Source organism: Electrona antarctica (assembly GCF_951216825.1).
Source record: "Electrona antarctica genome assembly, chromosome: 6".
Lineage (NCBI taxonomy): Eukaryota > Metazoa > Chordata > Actinopteri > Myctophiformes > Myctophidae > Electrona > Electrona antarctica.
This window is the reverse complement of record NC_136811.1, coordinates 29,074,922-29,093,876: the sequence shown is the minus strand read 5'-3', so window position 1 is coordinate 29,093,876 and position 18,955 is coordinate 29,074,922. Positions and strand designations below refer to the sequence as shown.

The 18,955-nt window shown below is 41.9% G+C and overlaps 2 protein-coding genes across 9 annotated transcripts in view; one reads left to right on the top strand and one right to left on the bottom strand.

Moving 5' to 3' along the window:
* The first annotated feature begins 772 nt into the window (after positions 1-772).
* derl1 (derlin 1) lies at positions 773-11,188 on the top strand. 2 transcript variants are annotated; one of them, XM_079502705.1, is made up of 9 exons: positions 774-1,136; positions 4,475-4,586; positions 5,596-5,660; positions 6,316-6,342; positions 6,501-6,596; positions 6,729-6,781; positions 7,186-7,296; positions 8,979-9,057; positions 9,188-9,326. In XM_079502705.1, exons 1-8 carry the CDS (start codon positions 984-986, stop codon positions 9,049-9,051), a joined length of 690 nt encoding a protein of 229 aa, XP_079358831.1. In that variant the 5' UTR covers positions 774-983; the 3' UTR covers positions 9,052-9,057; positions 9,188-9,326. The 2 variants fall into 2 exon arrangements, with proteins under 2 accessions (XP_079358830.1, XP_079358831.1); XM_079502704.1 differs by lacking the exon at positions 8,979-9,057 and having other exon boundaries at positions 773-1,136; positions 9,188-11,188.
* Positions 11,189-11,261: 73 nt separating this feature from the next.
* Positions 11,262-18,955, bottom strand: part of zhx2a (zinc fingers and homeoboxes 2a) — a 32,697-nt gene continuing 25,003 nt past the window's right edge. For 6 of the 7 annotated variants that reach the window (XM_079502701.1, XM_079502698.1, XM_079502699.1 and 3 more), the window contains 4 exons: positions 15,968-16,211; positions 15,702-15,858; positions 14,350-14,475; positions 11,262-13,850 (listed from right to left, as the gene is read on the bottom strand). In XM_079502701.1, coding sequence (XP_079358827.1) covers positions 14,358-14,475; positions 15,702-15,858; positions 15,968-16,211 — 519 coding nt within the window. In that variant the 3' untranslated portion in view covers positions 11,262-13,850; positions 14,350-14,357. The remainder of the gene's footprint in view (positions 13,851-14,349; positions 14,476-15,701; positions 15,859-15,967; positions 16,212-18,955) is intronic. The other variant, XM_079502703.1, reaches the window with a different exon arrangement.

Below are 18,955 nucleotides of genomic sequence, written 5' to 3'. Positions count from 1 at the left end.
TAAATGTTATGATGAATTGAACAAGGTGGACCCTCTTGTAAACAAGTCTAGTGCTTTATTGGTCGTCTACTCATAGTTAACAGTTTTTTGTATTGAGTTGTGTTTGAATCAATCAATCATGGATGGTTGGATGGATGGATGGGTAGGGGCGAGCGGAGAAAAGGGGGCGGCGGTTGGTCTGTTGTGTTTACTTTAATATCATTTTTCACTTCCATTATGTTCTTGTTGCATTGCATTGTTTACCCTCCACTGTCCTGCGAGTACTATGATCTATCTTCGTATCTTGTTTATCTGTCAATTTATCAACCATGACAACCATTCGTGTTTTATCTGTCTAATGTTTAGTACCATCCACTTCCTTTTCAAGAGGTCATTTTATTTGTAATTAAATTGTTCTTTAACCACTTAAACCTTATTTTTTTGACCAGAGTCAATGTACTTGCCATGTTATTGGATTATAACAGAATATGGCTTCCTTAAACCATAAAGGCTTTGGCGAGCTGAGCATAAGAGCCTGGTGGCAGATCTCATCTGGCAGATCATCTTCATTAGGATGTGTGGTCTGGTTATAATTAAAGCTTCCATCTCATTCTCAACTTGATACCTGCTGTACCACACACACACACACACACACACACACACACACACACACACACACACACACACACACACACACACACACACACACACACACACACACACACATACTCAGTTTTAGGTAGTGGTGTACTGTCTCATGAATTATTTTATTTTGAAACCAACTGACCGGAAATGTCCTGGTGATTTGCAGCACCTTGACGCAGATGAAACGCTAGCTACTTGCGACTAGCCACGTCATGTAACTAAACTTAGCAGCGGATGAACAAACCGTGGTATCGTTTTAATTGTACGAGAGGGGCGCCACTGTGTGCCAGTCAGTTGTTTTTCTTCGGGTGGACTTCTATTTCTCTGCGCCTGATCGGTTGTTGTGATCATATGCAAAGATGTCAGATATCGGGGAATGGTTCAAAAGCATCCCCTTTATCACCCGGTACTGGTTTGCTGGGTCGATAGCTGTTCCTTTGATAGGGAAACTTGGATTGATTAGTCCGATGTACCTCGTACTATGGCCGGAAAATTTCTTCAACAAGTTTCAGGTACGTCTAGTGGTTGTGTGTGTTCGTTTGACAGTTGGATCGTCCAGCTGCTAACTCTTATGTAGTAGCCTCGTTCACATCCTTTAGTTTACTCATCATGTTAGCAGGTGGCTAGCAAGGCTCATAGGCCTCCTTAAACAGTAACAGCCAATCAGAGCCAGGGAAAATGGGTATGACTTCCGGATGCTGTCAAGCAAGCTACTATTATATGTTATGAATGTTGATTTGAATGGAAATTGAAGGACACCTGTCTGTAGTTGAAGCGTTTAGTCTTTATTTTACTCATGTTATTCACTCTCACTCAATCAGACACACAAGTTAATACACCCTCATCACATGGCAAACATTCATGTGAACACACGCACACACACGCACATGCATGAGGGTTAAGGTGACCAGAAATGACAAGGGTCTGGGATATTACAACTACAATGATTCCTCAGAGAAACAGACATAAGATTAAATACATGATAGTTAATTATGACATTGTAGTATGACTTCATGACTTGATATGGCCCGTTATCAGTGTTGGGTAACTAACACTACGTAACTTAATATATTACGTAATATATTACCGAAATGCGGTAACTTGTAATATAATACATTACTTAACAAAAAAAAACCATTATATTATAAAAATCTTTCTGTATTACTGCATTACTTTCTGTATTACTTTCTGTCTGTCTCGTTGCCCGTGGCTCTGTCTTGTGACATTATGTGACAACTGCAGAAGTTAAATAATTACTTATTTTTTTTTATAATTTGTCATCAAATTATTTATTGGCTTCCATGAATTCAAGGAATACATGTCTAAACTAAGTACTGCACCCAAATCCATTTGAAAAAACGACTGACAAAAAAGTGAGGACAAGCACCAGACCTGAGAACTATTAGTGGGCAGCGTATTGGCCGCATCTTGCCTGCCCAAAATGTAATTCCTGAAAACGCTACTGGCGTAGACCTACCCCATCCTACTCAGCTATGGACAGTTAACACAGGAGCTAAATGTATTCCTTGAAGGGTGTAGTACTTAGTTTAGACAGTTTTTGGTTTAGACTTAGTCATTGGTTAGACCAGTCATTAGTCCTACAACTACAACCTATCTCAAACCCTCACCCTAAACCTAACCTCCCATGGGGCAGCACACCTAAACCTAACCTTAACCCATGTCTAACCAATGACTAGTCTAAACTAAGTATGCACCCCATGGAATTTGGCTAGGTGGCCGTTTGGCCTCGCCTTATTGTACATACACCACTGGTCTACGCAATATACAATTTATAATTATACTATTTCATTGTTTAATTTGAGCATTTAAAAAAAAGTTATATGTAATAGTAATATTAATATATTACTCTTGCTCAGACAGTAATATGTAATACAATATATTACTTTAAAATTAAGGTAATAAGAAATATATTCCAAATATAAAGTAATATACCCAACACTGCCCGTTATTGCTGGGAGCGCTTCAACCAACATTAATCAACAAGGGTTTTTAGCTGAGTTGAACATAAGCTGGGATAGAATAGATGACACTTTGTCATTACAATTTAGATGTGGCACATTTGGAAAAGGGATTCAAATCATAGTAGTACTGCACTTGTGCTCTAAGTACTATTAATACAGAGTTTGACAACACAACACAACACACACACACACACAGTTTTGAGTTGAAAATATGCAAAAAATTGTTGCCTAAAATATATCATATCCAGAGGAGACAATGATTATGCTCCAAGAAAGCTTTTAAATCCTGGATGATTTATGCATTAGTGAGTATCTTATTGTCAGTATCGGCCCACAAACGAGGGTGTATATCTCTTTTTTTAACGCACTAGACCTCTGGGAGATGGATTTCTGAGGTGGAGCACAAGTTGCAACACCTACAGAACCATCGGCTGATTCGGCACTCTGACTGAGTGGACATACTAATGACATACTTGATGTCATTGTTTTACCTAGCCGCAATTTGCAACACTAGATTTTTTTTATAATGGGGTGAATCTAGAGCAAGTTGCAACACCCTCCATTGACAGCCCATTCATCCAAATAGAAAAGTCTGATCTGCTTGTATTAAACAATGTTAAACTCACCAACATTGCAGCTGTAAGGCAAGCTTGAATTATCCTCTTTCAATCTGCAAAGCGTTTGTTACTTTGTTTCATAAAAAGTCCACCGTAGACTTTCTGTCAAGAAATTCTGTACAGGTGATTATTTTTGTGTTGGAGTTTGGAAGTTTTCATTAACACATCGTGCTGCTGCCTTCTGCATTATGTGCAAATTCGAAACGGGTGGTGGTACGCATGGCCGTTCAGTGACTTCCGACGAGCACTTCCAAACTCACCGAGTGACTGAGTTATGGGCACTGACAGTACTCCATATGTGTGCAATTTAGTTTTTTGTGAGAATTATTTCTTGCATGGCAGACCCCCTGAACAGCTTTTGTGTCAGATTTGGTGCTGAAACACTCATTGATGCATTCATTACATCTCGGCTTCATTACTGCAAGGGTATCCTCAACGGCACCACCAATACTCCGCTGCCTATCTACCATTACCCACTCCAGAGACCATAGTCCTCCATAACCTACATTGGCTCCCTTTCGAACACTACAAAATCCTGCTTACAACAATCTGGCACCCCGCTACCTAACCCCTCTGATCTTCTCGAACCTTACGTTCCCCCCCCATTCCCAGTGAAGCCAACCTCCTGGAGGTCGCCAAGTAAAGTAGGTCCCCAAGGCCAAGTAAAGTACCGGACCTAGGGGGGCAGGGCTTTCTCTGGAACGCACTCCCCAAACATATTAAAGACGTTCTTCCTTCAAAACTAAACACAAAACACATCTCTTCAGTATAGCCTTTCCCAGTTGAGGTCTAGTTAGGATGTTTAACATGCTTAACCTTTTATCGTTTTTTTCTTTGTTTTTATATTTTTTCTTACTAAAGTTGGTTCCTTCCCTCCTTGTGTAAAGCGACTTTGGGTACTTTGGGGCAACAATGTGTGCCTGGGGCCCCCAGGGGGCCTGATGTGGCCACTGGTGATATTGTCATGGCAGACCCCTGAATAATGTTTGTGCCAAGTTTGGTGCGGATCGGAGCAACAGTGCGCCTCGCAGGTCTGCATGTTTATTTGTGACGTCCACTGTCGACCCACCCTCTAGGCAATTCTAATATAGGATAAAACACAATTAGTAAAGTGTTATAATTTAGACATTTAGCAGACATTTATCCAGTGAAGTGAAAAAAATCAAGCTGTTCTTTTGGAACATCGGGTATCTTCTTGTCTCTCCTCCATGTAATTCACACAAGACCTTAGTTGGATTTTTCTTTTTTCAGATCTGGAGACCATTCACATCTACCCTGTATTTCCCAGTAGGCCCCGGGACTGGATTTCTCTACTTGGTCAACCTCTATTTTCTCTATCAGTACTCTTCTAGGCTAGAGACAGGTAAGCTTATTGGACGCTACAGGCAGCAGTCGTTCCAAAACGGTGTGCTCTGCGACAAGTCTAGGTGTGCCCCCAGATTTTGTGACCACCATACATTAGGCTATTTTAATATACAACTATACAAAAAGTTATGAATTAATTTATATCAGAACTTTGGTTGGTTGTACAATTCACAATGCTACTGATGCAAATTCTACACCCTAAAAACATATATATATTTTTTTACCACATTATCCAACTCTGATTTTGATTTGCTCATTGTGTGCCTGCCTTGGGCATAAAAGTTTGGAAATCACTGCGCTAGAGTATGTTGTATTTACGCTCATGTACAGTACACACACATGGGATCATATGAAAATTCATGTCACGATTATCCTAGCCAAAATAATCCAATTTATGATTGTTTGACACTGGTAAAACATACTCACTTCACAAATAATTTTGTGAAACAATTATTTTGGCACACGTCTTTTTGTGATCATCCAAGGGCAGATTCACACTTCATATGAAGTATGAATGGGATTCATGAATCCCATTCATAAAATAAATCTACACATGGTACCGATCAACCTGATCCAAGCGTTAAATTAGTTTTAAATGCATAGTAAAATTAATGTAACTAGTTTTGTTTTCAGAACACTCGGATCAATCAATATTAAATAACAGTAATCATTAATTTACATTTTATTTTATGCAGGTCCCCCTACATAAATAGTGGATAAATAAAAAAGTATTCAAAACATTGTGTGAATCTGTTCTTTAAATAAAATAACGCCAAAACCTGCATTGAAGCATAGGGTCAACTGTAATACTTTCAACCTGTTTTAAAAACAAACCTGCTTTTTAAAATCATATTCAAGTCAATATTCACAATTATCCCAAAAAGGGAAACTATCTTGAGTTTTTATCCTGATAAAAGATCAAATCTAATAACCTCCCATCTCCGGTGCAGCATCACACTTTTCTGTGTTAACCTATTGTCTAATAAATGTTCCATTTTGTCTTGCAGGAGCGTTTGATGGCCGGCCAGCTGACTACGTCTTCATGCTCTTTTTCAACTGGCTCTGTATTGTTGTATCCTTACATTCTTCAGAGATACAACACTGGCCTTCATCTTCAAGCGTCCCAAAACCATTACATCTTCTATTCAGGGCAGGCTATAGGCCTGCTTTTTACTGCATTGCTTTGGCATCAAGGTTAAAACTTTTGTTAGCTTGTATTCCTCTCCATCTCTTTACTTTCCCTTTTTTTCTGCAGTCTCTACCTCTCTCTCTCTCTCTCTCTCTCTCTCTCTCTCTCTCTCTCTCTCTCTCTCTCTCTCTCTCTCTCTCTCTCTCTCCTTCTCTTTCCTTGTCCCTCCAGGCTGCAGCAGTGTGCCAGGTTTGGGTGGCATTATGCCAGTGGCCCAGTGGCATTCTACCCCTGCAGAGCAGCCTAAAATAGGTCACATGCAGCACAGGCTCGCCCACACCCTTTCCTTGTTTGAAGTTGTGTAGTACACTATCAAGAGTTCAGCTCTTGATTAATAACCCTTCTGGATTGACAGATTGATTTGGAACAATGCATTATTCTTTCAGTGTACACTCACACTCCCAAGCTGCTAAAGTTAATGTGTGAGTTCAAGAATAGAGATGGTCAAAAGCTTTTCTAATTCTCATGTTACTGCCACAACAAGCCATGCTCTGTAATCAAATTGTGCCATAAGTGGTCCTTGACTCGGAACCTGTAGATAACTGGGCTGATGATGGACATGCAGGTGAGAATTTGTTAGATTTATACTGTACACTACATCAGTGTTATGATCTCACATTTACCCCCAAGAACCACTGCTGCTAGCAGAGTTGTTGTCGCCCTCTTATCATGTTGTCGAGGTATTTAATCATTATCAATTAACATTGTCATTGTTGTTTCCAGTTGCTAATGATCCCATTGATCATGTCGGTACTCTACGTCTGGGCTCAACTCAACAAAGACACCGTCGTCTCTTTCTGGTTCGGAACACGATTCAAGGTAGCCAAGCTTTTCATCCTCAACCACCTTTTAATGCGTTGTGAGCTTGTAGTAATTATTATAACATTATTCATTGTTAAACATAATCATAATATTAAGGTTAATATTAATTGATAATTTCCCATATCTCAGGCTTGTTATTTACCTTGGGTTATCCTGGGCTTCAACTACATCATCGGAGGCTCGTAAGTCTCCCTACCTGTTGTGACAGGAAAGACATTTAGTATGTTGCATAGTAAATGTCTAACTCTCTCACACAGTTTGCAGTTGTGGCAAACATCTAAATTGTATTTAGCTCTGAACTTGAAATAATAACTGAATGCATTAAAGCTGCAATTCATAACTTTCATGTCCTACTCGAACTTGGGTACCTTGCGTAATTGCCAAAATCGTTACTGTTGAGCTGTTGGTTAATTAAAGTAAGGCTTTATTCATACACAAAAGTTATGGATTACAGCTTTAATGATTAATTCAAATAAATAAATGCTTTGTTTTGTGTATGTTGTTGTCTAAGCGGGTGAATGAATGAATTGAATACATGCATGAATAATTCAATGAGTAAACATGTTGACTTCTGTTTGTTCTCCAGTGTGGTCAATGAGCTCATAGGGAACCTGGTGGGTCATATGTACTTCTTTCTGATGTTTAAATACCCCATGGACCTGGGAGGACGCTCCTTCCTCTCCACACCAGAGTTCCTGTAAGTATGTTGTACCTGCGTGTGCACAAACAATAATTGAATGCACATCCTTCTACTATTTTGAGTCAAACTGCAAGTGCAGTACAATAATTTAGAAAAGTAAGGCCTCACAACTCCCTTTCAATTCTTCAAACATTATTAATCAATAGAGTTTGGAGTATTGACACTGCGGGTACAGGCTTTAGTTCCGACATACCATTGATCCGACTGTCATTAGACCGACAACCTACCTCAAACCATAACCGCAAGCACGGGAGCAGCACATGTTCGACCGCATGTCCGACCGTTGTTTCTGCATGTCCTTTGGTGTGTTGGACCTGCGTGTGCATCCCGACACTGCGTTGTGAGCCCTTTCTCTTCTACCTGTGTGTGTGTGTGTGTGTGTGCACATGAAACATGAAAGCAGTACCTTCTACCCTCATAAGGCTATGGGGGTGCATACAGTACGTTGGTTAGATATACTAACAGTCTGAGAGGCATTAGTCCGACAACATCGTCGCTCCCGACATGTGTGGCCGGTTACAACTCACCCGTGGCTCCCGACATGCGTGTCAGGTTAAAACGAACCCTTGGCAAGTTCAAACTAACCTGTGACTCCCAACATGCATGGCAGGTTAAAACTAACCCGTGGCAGGTTAAAACTAACCCGTGGCTTCCTGTAAGGTTAGGTTTAGGGTTGGGTTATGGGGAGGATGTCTGACTAATGCCTGTCGGACGAAACACATGTAACCATGGAGGGCTGCGGTGGGTTTTGTAACATTGATTGATACAAACATGACATGCAATACTTATATATATATATATATACAGCGGACAAATCATTGAAATGTGATAGTTTCCACTTATTAGCTTGTAATGCTAAAACTAATGCTTGATCGAACAGTGTTAATGCGTGCACAAGCTCACACACAACCCAAGCAGTTTCCCAGTGAGCATGCGGTGACAATTTACTATAGTTAGTTGACTTATGTCAGAATGTTGGCTCAATGAAGGAACACTACAAGTGAAAGGACTGCCAAGTGGGGTCAATGCACAGCACTTCTGTCTCATCAGCTGGCGCCTGGTCAAGGTGTAGGAGCCCCGTCACACATCTGCATCCCCGTTCACTTCCGGGGGGCGTCCTGTTGTGGCGCATTGGAAGCATGTGAAGTCTGACACGTGTGTAGTGTCAGGTACACGTGTGTGTAGGTTCAACATTGGCGAACCTTGGTCGGACGCCAACCAATAGGAGAGAAGTGCTATGCGTTGACCCCACTTGGCAGCCAACACACAGACGAACTACACACCAGAAAACTGGCACTCCTGCTGGCACTGCCCACAGACCCACAAGATAACATGGGAAATGATTGCGTCTGACGCTTGTGGATTGTGCTGCAGATGCACTGAAGCTTGTGTGGCCGAGCCCTGTCCCTAACCCTGTCACACTGAATGGCCCAAGATTTAACAATTTTGCCATGTTTACTGTAAGCAACAATATGAAAATGTAGTCTGGGATGACACAAAGAAAGCTAAATATCTTAAATGTGTGTGGGTGGACACCTTTAGATAAACGTTTGTCACGTTGCCATTGTAATTTTGTTTGTATTGATCATTACTCTGATAAAGACATGGAGATAAGGTTAAAAAAAACAAGAAAAAACAGTGGAGCACTCCATGAGAATTATTCACCTCTTTTCCTCTAGGTACCAGCTGTTGCCTAATAGGAGAGGAGGCGTGTCAGGCTTTGGAGCTCCTCCCAACAGGAGACACCTTTAGATAAACGTTTGTCACGTTGCCATTGTAATTTTGTTTGTATTGATCATTACTCTGATAAAGACATGGAGATAAGGTTAAAAAAACAAGAAAAAACAGTGGAGCACTCCATGAGAATTATTCACCTCTTTTCCTCTAGGTACCAGCTGTTGCCTAATAGGAGAGGAGGCGTGTCAGGCTTTGGAGCTCCTCCCAGCAGGAGACCGGCACCAGAGGCGCAAGCAGGAGGTGGAGGAGGTGGAGGAGGACTTGGAGGCCGTCATAACTGGGGCCAGGGCTTCCGTCTGGGGGACGACTGAGATGACAAAGAGAGGAATTCCTACTCCTGACCTTTATTGAGTGTGCAATGAATGTTCATCATTAAAATCCTTTCTTCTTCGCATCCTCCCTTGGAAGGATGACATCTTTGCTATTACAAAGGATGAGAGCAAGTTATTTATCCATCTTAGTTTATTTCAGAAATGGTACCATCAGGGAACATGTATTAGCTGGTAACTGCACAAAACAAGCAGGAAAACAAATAACCACCTCCCACCCTGGAAATGACATGTGCGTGTGTTCTTCAAGGCAATAAGGGAAAGCGGTGTCGAAGCAAGCATTTTAACCAAGAACACAACGCACATCAGGACTAAGACTCTGCCTGCAGGTTCCACTCACGAAGCAGAGCTGGCTTTACAACTACTACTGTGGATGAAGAGATGACAACAATAAATGGATTTCATGACAAATCCCATAGTCCTTCCACTTGTTATTTTTCCTTCCTTCTCATCCTTTCTTTGGACTGCGAGACTAGAGAAGTTGTACCTGCAGACCAGCATGTTTGTTTGTTCATGTGCTCTCTTTAATCTGGTCCGTATCTCTTGGTCTCCCTCTCTCTGCGATGCCATATCATATTACATTGTAATTATTGTAATTACCAACTTGTTGGGAGTGCACAGCCAGCCAACCTTCTGCTGAACACATGTGAGACCATTTGGAGAGTATAGTTTCATGGTCTGGATTTACATACTGTTCGGCACAGAAGATTTAATTTCTAACTTGTTGGGTTATAGGTGTGATAAAGCTACAACTGTCTAAATGGTGAGAAAACAAATGAGTTTTATTTTATTCATTTTTAGAGTCATGGAAATGTTATGTGCACCATGGGGAATTAGAAAATGACAAGTTTGCCTTCTGTTGTAAATACAGCAATTGATTCATGGGAGAGTTGGGATTCTGTAAGTGTCTCCCTTTTAATTAAAACTTAAAGATAAAACTTACACTTTTCCCATGGCACTGGACAAAATTACTGCAAGGGTTAATGAAATTCATGATTTAGTTTGCCGATTGTTTTCCTTAACGTTGTGCAAAGTCTCAAGGTATACGTGAGCTTACCCTGCTGCACACCACTGTGCCTCTGCACCCTGGTTGAGAGTGAGATGAGATTCACTGTGACTATTGTATAAACCTTTTTCTACACAGAACCAAACCACTGTTCTGGGTTCATTATAAGTTTCTTGGATTTCTATTTGTGTTCAGTTGGGATGATTTCACTGCGCTTGATGTTTCTCACTATGTTTAAAAAATGTTTTGGTTTGTCTTAAAGATGCAAATATGAAATACCAGTTCAAAAACAAGTCCAGTTGATGTGTTTTGTGATGCCGGTATAATTACTCGCTACAGTTTCAGTTTTGTCATTGTCGGCAAATGGCATTTTTAAAATATATGAATATCACATCTGACAATGCATACTCAGTCTTACACGTAGTGGCTAACTCGGGGAGAAATCATTTGAAAGTGGTTTAAGATTGTTTAAAGTAACTTAATGTTAATGGTTTTGTGGACATTCACTGAAAATATGAATCAAGCGTTTTTTTGTTTGAATACAAAATGTATTTGACCACTCACCCACGTGAATGAAACATTGTAAAAGGTTTGACCTGACACACCACCTGGTTTGTCTCTAGAGCTTAATTATACTTTATTGTAATACTGCATCGCTCACTGAAAATGTATTTTTCAACTGAAAAACATGACCTTATTTGATATAAAATAGCCATGACAGATTTTCTCTCAAGACTTGTCTGCTTTGACCTGAACCACCCGTCTGTTTCATTTTTGTACAATTGCATTTTGTACCAAGTAAACAGAAGCAAACAAACTGCCTCGATAGTTATTTGCAAAGCCCCACTGCCTCATATCGCATACAATTCATTACCAGACATGAAGAGGTCTCAGTTGGTTGTGTATTTATTGAGTTACAGCAGAGTTGATGTAGAAAACAGATGTAAAGCAAGCGGTATTCCACAGTTAGCACCGAAATGTACAGTATTCCAGATACCTGAACACAAAACTAAAGCAACAGCCATACATCCACAGTGCAAAGCAGGGTTAGAGTCCAGAAATTCAACCAGATAACAGCCATACATCCACAGTGCAAAGCAGGGTTAGAGTCAAGCCAATCAATTCAGGTCATTTCTGTTTGGATGCTGGAATTTACAAAATGCCAATCATCTCGACTGATGACAAAATGGGGTCTAACGGCATGGCTTCCCTGTGGATGGATCACTGATGTTGACATCAGTGTTGCCCTGTGTGTGACAGCTCCTTCTCAAAAAATTTGAATATCGTGCAAAAGAAAGTTTCTTCAGTAATATTCTAACAGTGAAACTTTCATATATTCTCAATTCATTGCGCATAAAGTGAAGTATTTAAAACCTGTTTTAATATTGACTATGGCATACGGCTCATGAAAATAAAAATAAATCCTATCTCAAAATATTACAATATTTTACGAGACCACAAAAAGTTTTTTTTTAAATACTTTGATAACAGCCGTAAGTTCATTTGTATTGTTGAATCTTATGTCTCACACCTTCCTCTTGACAGTACAACCTAGATTGTCTGTGGGGGTCAGGCCAGCTGGCTGGTCAGTTAAGCACAGTAATACCATGGTTAGTACATCAAGTTTTGGCATTGTGGGCAGGTGCCAAAACGAGCTGGAAAGGAAAATCAGCATCTCCATAAAGCTTGTCAACATACTGAAACACAAAGTGCTCTAAAATATCCTGATAGATGGCGGTGTTGACTACAAATTAACTTACAAGCAATCAAAGCAAACCTGGGTTTCCATAACACCTCAACAGTGCCACCATTGATGAAATAAGTTGTTCAAAAGTAGCCCAGACCAAGTATTGACTGCATACATTAATATACTTTTCAGATGGTCGACATTTCTCGATTAGAATATTCTAACATTTTGAGATAGGATTTTTTGAATTTCACTTTTTGAATTATATTAAAGAAAATTAACTTTTGCACGATAATACATTTTTTTGAGAAGGAGCTGTAGTGTGTGAGTGCGCATACACACCAACACACACGTACACACATTTCCTTGGTCTACTGGCAGCGTGCACAAGAAATATGGCGCAGTAGTTTGCGAAAGTAGCCGTGGACACCCAGACAGACCCTCTTCTAATCTAGATGACTAGGAGCCATGCCGTAACAATGCTTTACTCCTCCTTGTACTGATAATGTATTGAACCTAACCCTGCTTCACATAGAGGGAAACATCTAAATTCAGCCATACAGCTAGAGAGAAAATATAGGGAGGGGCTGTTCAAATGTCACAGCTGAACAAATGTACTTTTCTTTTTAACAAGAATTTGAATCAGTTTATAGTGTGTGATATGTAAGTGCCTGACATGTTGAGACAAGTTTTCAAAACAAACAATTACTGAGAAAATAAAAAACGATTACAAATGTATTTTGCCCAGTTCTGATGTTATAAATCAAAATGTTTCCAAAACAAATGTCAGACAACAGAGCTGACAAGGCAGCATGGTGTGACTGGTCAGACATTCAGACACTGGTCAGACACTCCTCACTCAGTGTTGCATCATCGCTATTTATGAAAAAAAACTAAAACAATAAAACATTCAGGAACATTTCAGCTTCTTGAACATACCCCCAGTCCTGAAGCAAGGAAGCAGCAGTTGATTGTAAGAATACTAAATGAATTAGAGAAACATCATGTACAGTGCATTAACCTGCCATAAAAACTGACATCCATTTATCAGGTCTGCCCACTTGCCTAGTTAGTTATTATCCCAGCATTAATTCTCTTGTCTTGTTTTGTCAGCAAGCAGGCTGTGGTTGTCTTTAAATTGCCTGAAATCTGGCCTTTCCTTGTAACTGCTCCTTCATCTCCACTTTTGAGGCTGGTTAAGTGTCTTGAAAAACATTTCAAGGTACTAGGAAAGGTCAAAAATTCAGACAATTCAAACGCATCTTACTACGATAAAGATGACATGGCCTATAGTGAGAATAGCTGTTATTACCAGTCCATGCAAATATAAGTGCCATCAACTGCCCTTAACGAGTAGCCTGTAGTTTGAATTTCCAATATATGACTGAATACCAACTGACAAACTGGCAGGCTGTTATACGCCATGACCTAAAAAAAACATTCCTCCTTTAGGGGCACCTGTCAAAGACTTCTTTTATAAATGTAACAAAACCTGCCATCCCAGCTAAATTGTACAAAGGTTGTTGTCATTTTTGCAATACAGAAAAATATTTACAAGGGCCCTTTTTCTCTCTTTTTTTAAGTGTAGTAGTAGTAATAATAAGAACAATGCATCAAGTCCAGCTTTGGCACTCTTCTGTCAGCCTCTGCGACACCATCAGTGCTCAACAGTGGAACTTCAAAGTCCACAGCGTTTTTTGTGATGACATCACAGGCAGAGTGTAAGATCATTGGTTCCAGATTCAGCCATCTTGAGTCATCACCATGGTGACTCAGCAGCCAGTTATTCCCACTACATGAAAAATAATGACATAAGAAGACATAAGAAGCCATTTACAAATTTCCACTGTACATGTGTCCTGTCCTTGATTCGGGGTCCTTGGAATAATTTCATCCTCTCTGTGAGAGTGCATGTCTGCTGCTGAACACACGGTGATCAGGCTGTCAAAATCTCTTTCTATCGGCCCGGCATGTGGTATTTTAAAAAGACCAATCAGGGATAATTACAGACTTCAAACTTCCTGAAAGGCTGGATGCTGCAGCTGTGGAATCTTAAAGGAATAGTTCACAATTTGTAGGGTTTTCTATTATTTTCTATTCTAGTTTAGTTTATACTGTACAGTAGGGGCTAGGAAACGTAAGAAAACGTATTCTTTTAACTTGGCTAATATTAGCCATCTGAAGACCCATTATAAAATGGGGGAAGGCAACAACTGCAATCTGTTATTGAGAAGGTGTATTTTATTCCCTCACAGCAATATTTAAAGTTTTGTCTCACTAATGTAACCTACCTACAGTATCAGCCAGTGACTCTTCCAGGGTGTTCCAAGGCCAGCACATCAGTGTCTGCTGCCAGTTTCTGTCTATCCACTCCTCCATCTGTCTCCTCTCCCACCGCCATAGTCACCTTCACCCACCTACCACAAACACACAATTTAATAGTCAAAATGTTTACAAATCCTTCATTGGAGCAGGAACAAATGTAAACCACTGGAACAAACTGTAGTCACTCAATGTTAATAGTATTTGTAATAGATAAATAATACGTTGGTGCACTTGCCCCTCCTTGTGGAGGGGGAGCACAGACATAAAAAGGTAGAGCCTGCTTCAGCTCTGGGGCGTGTGTCTCTCGAGAAGAGGCTACATGGAGGAAAGCTTTCCCGAGATTCATTGCGAAGCATAGCGGAAGCTTGGCAAGCGTCCGTGTGCGTCACAGAAGGGGATGTTCGGTAGGCCAATCAGTAGGCCAATCAGTGGCAATGTAAACGTTTGTTTTCTCATGCCAATAAAGCTAATTTGGATTGAATTGATAAGTCCCAGAAACGCAGCGTGCCTTCCGCACTTCCGCTTGACTTACATGGCTCCAATGACCTGCAGGCTGCAGCGGCCAATGAGGCATCTATTTTTGAGGGGCACTAGCCCCTCCTACAGTATATACAGGTTTAATGTTTGTTTTTAGTTCAATGTTTGTTTTAAAATCCCATTAACAATAGGGGGAGAGAATATAATGTTTGTTTTGACACATTTTCATGACAAATTTTGCACACCCTAACCCTAACCCCAAGAAAAGGTTTCTTGTGTCCAAAACATAATTAAAATAAGATCTGGTTGCAAAAGGGGTGAAGTGGCCCTTTAAAGCTCATGTGCTTATCGGCTTTAAGTGCAAGCAGTGAAATATGTCAAAAATCTATTTTAGAATCTTATTTGAATTACATTTTGGTTGAACTCATATGCATTTGTAGTACAGCATTATGTCACTTAAACAAGCTGTTTAAGTTATGTTAGTTATATGTTATGCTATTCTATATAATTATGTTATTGTTGATCCCCCCCAATTAAATTATTGCCAATACCCCCATATACGTATACACAAGTCCCTGTCACTGCCAACGCCTACTGTTTGGTATGGGTAGGGTGACAGCGAGGAGGTTTATTGGGAGGGCATAACATTCAGTCGCCTGCATGTGTTAGTAGCAGCAGAAAACAGGGCATAGCCCTCAAAAATGCTAACAGTAGAACAGTACAATACTGCATTGTAATTGTATTGCAATACTGCAATATGAGTCTGAGTAGAAGATTCATATTGCTTGATCATTGATCAGAAAACGAATACGAGGCAGACAATCTCTCTGTCTCTACCCACCTCCCTTTGTCAGCAGTGTTTGGGCTTATGTGGCCCGGACTGGGCAGGCTCAGGTCTGTCACACTGTGAGTCAGTCTGTTAGTAAACCACTGGACTATGTCTTGGTTAGACAGCTTGGCTGTTGGCTTCGTCCCAGCCTCCTCACCAACCCCAAGGGCTACGTAAGGGGAACAAGAAACATTACAATTACAATGTGGTGTCCAGAAAGAGAAACAGACAAAAACTCAAAGATTATTTGATAGCCATATTTCCTGCCATTGTCCTACCTTTCAGGATCTTGGATTCCTGAGGAACGTTGAGGTTTTTCTCAGTGTTCCCAGATGCAGAGTTCTGGCCGTTCTGCTCATGGTCTCCTTTCTGGAAGCCATCCATCCAGTCAAGGAGTCCACCGGTCTTCAGAGCTGAGCGATGATCCTTGAACCACCTGACAATGTCGATACGTCCCAGTCCAGTTTGGACCTCCAGATGGCTGTACTCCTCAGGAGATGGCCACTGGGTACGACAGAACACCTGCCAAAAAACAATTATTACAATAGATAAATAGTACATTTGATGAATTATTATTATTATTATTTGAGTATTCATTTATCAGGTTAGTTCCATTACGATTAGGAGATGAAATAATAGAGGAGCAGCATATTTATTTAAAGGCCTAATCAGTGATACAAACAAAGGGGTAGCCCCACCACCACCATAGGAAACAAAGTCTTATGCACAGTACACCTGATTGGCTCAGAGACAGGTGCGTAGGCAGGGCAATTCACAAAATGTACAAAATGACCCGCAAACACACACTTAATGCAATATTGAACACTTTTATTATAATTTACCGTAAGCAACGTTTCAGACTTAGGTGAGGGGCACTAATATATAAAAGTCTAACTCATGTTGATTAGGTGATGTAACGGTGCCAACACAAACATTCAATTCTCTTTATTGTTAATGGCATTTAATGTTTGGGGACAAGACGTACATTTTCCCTTCATTGTCAATGGTGTTTTTAAAACAAACATTGAACTAAAAACAAACTTTAAACCTGTATATAGGAGGGGCTAGCGCCCCTTAAAAATAGAAAAATAGCAATGGAGCCATATTTTTTGGTGTTATTTGTATAAAACTGAGAAAAATCCAAATGGCACATACAGTACCGGTATATATATATTTTTAATCTACAAATCATACTCTTTAAAGCTGGAGGAGTAAACTGGGATCAATTATCTTTGCCAGCATATTCAGTACTAAGAATCTGTGGTTAATTTAAACTAAACTGCACGAGGAAGCTCGCTATGAAGATTGCGTCTTCTGACGTGATCACAGAAGCATTCTAATACACTCACAGGCAATCCATTGGCTGGGTCTGGGACTAAGGTGCACCTTGACCACCCCCCCAGGTAAAGGTGATAAAGGTGCCAATAAACCAATTAGTCCCCACTTCTGTGTAACTTCTCATGAAGATCACATGCATTGCTACAAAGTCTTGATTTCAGTGTGTTTGAGTTTACTAGGACAGGAGCGAATTCTGGTTCCACAAACTGCACCACTGGTGAGTTCATGACTTTGGGGTTAAGAATTTCCTTGCACTATAAATTTCTATTGTTAATCGGACGGCCAGCAAACGGCCCTGATTATAAATCTAGCAGCTACAGCTACACTATATTCTAGTGACAGCTAGGCTAGCTACTAGCTACAGCTACGCTGGCTACTAGTTGGACGGCCAGCACACGGCCCTGACTAGCCACAAGCCTGCTGAAGCTAAGCTAATAACAACTTAGCGTGGTTCCTGCAAAAGGACGCCCGGTGTTAGCTATTGTTAGCATCCCGCTAAGCTACCCTCCCCTTGTACTACTCCTGCTAACGGCCTGCAGAACGCCAAAGCAGTGATGTCGGGGAAGAGCAGAAACCAACGTCGCAAGGCTAACGATAAGCCCGCGGTGCTGCAGAAGCACTGTGAGACATGCTCCAACTGGATGGCCGGCGAGGACAAACACGAGGACTGTGTCCGTTGTTTGGGCCTGCAGCACGCTTTCGACGCCGTTCATAACCCGGGTGCCTGCTCCCTGTGTGACGGCGTCGACGCACGCATCATAACCCGCAGGCTAGTGCGTGCTAAGCAGTTCTTCGACGGAGCCATCCGACAACCAGAACCGGCAGACGACCGAGAGGTGGCCGATCAATTGGCGGAGGAGAGACGGGACGCATTGGACCCCGCTCGTTACTCTGAGGGTGATTATGCCGACCTACCGTCTACTTCCCGCGCGAAGCGGGCGGTTAAGAAAGCCAAACAAGCAGCTAGGAAAGCTCTGGCTGACGAGGTTACGGCTCCAGCGGCTGCCGAAATCCCGCACTCCCCGCCTCGCCAACGTACGAGGCGCACAGATCGTCCTTCCCCCGTCGAGCAACACGCCGGCGATGAAGAACAGTCCTCGGAGGGAGATCAGAGCCAGAGCTCCAGCGGTAGCTCCTCTTCTTCCTACTCTGAGGGCTCTTCTGAGAGTGAGTCAGAATCGGAGTCTGAGGGACGCCTCAGAGCCACTCTCATCGCAGGAATGCAGCCTCAGACGGCGGCCCGGACTGAGCCCGAGCCCCGGGCTGGGACTGAGGCTCTGGCTACAACAGCTCCGGATGTAACCGAGCCACAGAGCACGGCGGTGCCTGACACGGCACCCCAGACCGATGTTCAGAACCGAGCCCCTGCTCGGTCCCGAGTCGTCCTCGAGATGGACAAGTCAGAGCTGATTGATGTCTTCAAGAGGGCTACTGAACGCAGCGGTCTAACGTGGCCAGCTGAAGCTACTCCGGCGGCGGCTGCGACGGACACGGCCTGGGATGATTTCGGTAAGGATCCGGACGCTCCCCGAGCCAAACAGATCCTACCCTTGGCTAAGGGTTTCACGGGGGCGCTCGGTGAATCCTGGGAGCACCCCTACACCCACTCCTTCCTACCCACACATAAGAAAGAGCTTGATTGTGTCGCCATGAAGAAAGTGGGTCTGGAATCTCTGCCCGAGATGGACAGATTCCTGGCTTCTCATCTCCTACATGTCCCCGAAGTCGCCCCACCGAAGGAGCCGAAATTCGCTCTCACACAGGAAAACGACATGTCCACAATGGTGAAGAAGGCATACGCGACGCTTACGGGCTCCGTGAAGGCCATTAACGCCATCACACTACTCCAGGGCTCTGTCTCCCACATTTTCAAAACATCGGGAGAGGCATTGAATCTGGAGCAGCTCTACGAGCTACGGAGGCTCCAT

Bases quoted from the DNA above. Each gene is read 5' to 3' on its own strand.
- derl1 (XM_079502704.1), top strand. From the start codon at position 984: ATGTCAGATATCGGGGAATGGTTCAAAAGCATCCCCTTTATCACCCGG. The intron at 1,137-4,474 runs GTACGTCTAGTG...TTCTTTTTTCAG, and splicing joins ATTTCTTCAACAAGTTTCAG to ATCTGGAGACCATTCACATC. The intron at 5,661-6,315 runs GTATCCTTACAT...CGGAACCTGTAG, and splicing joins TCAACTGGCTCTGTATTGTT to ATAACTGGGCTGATGATGGA.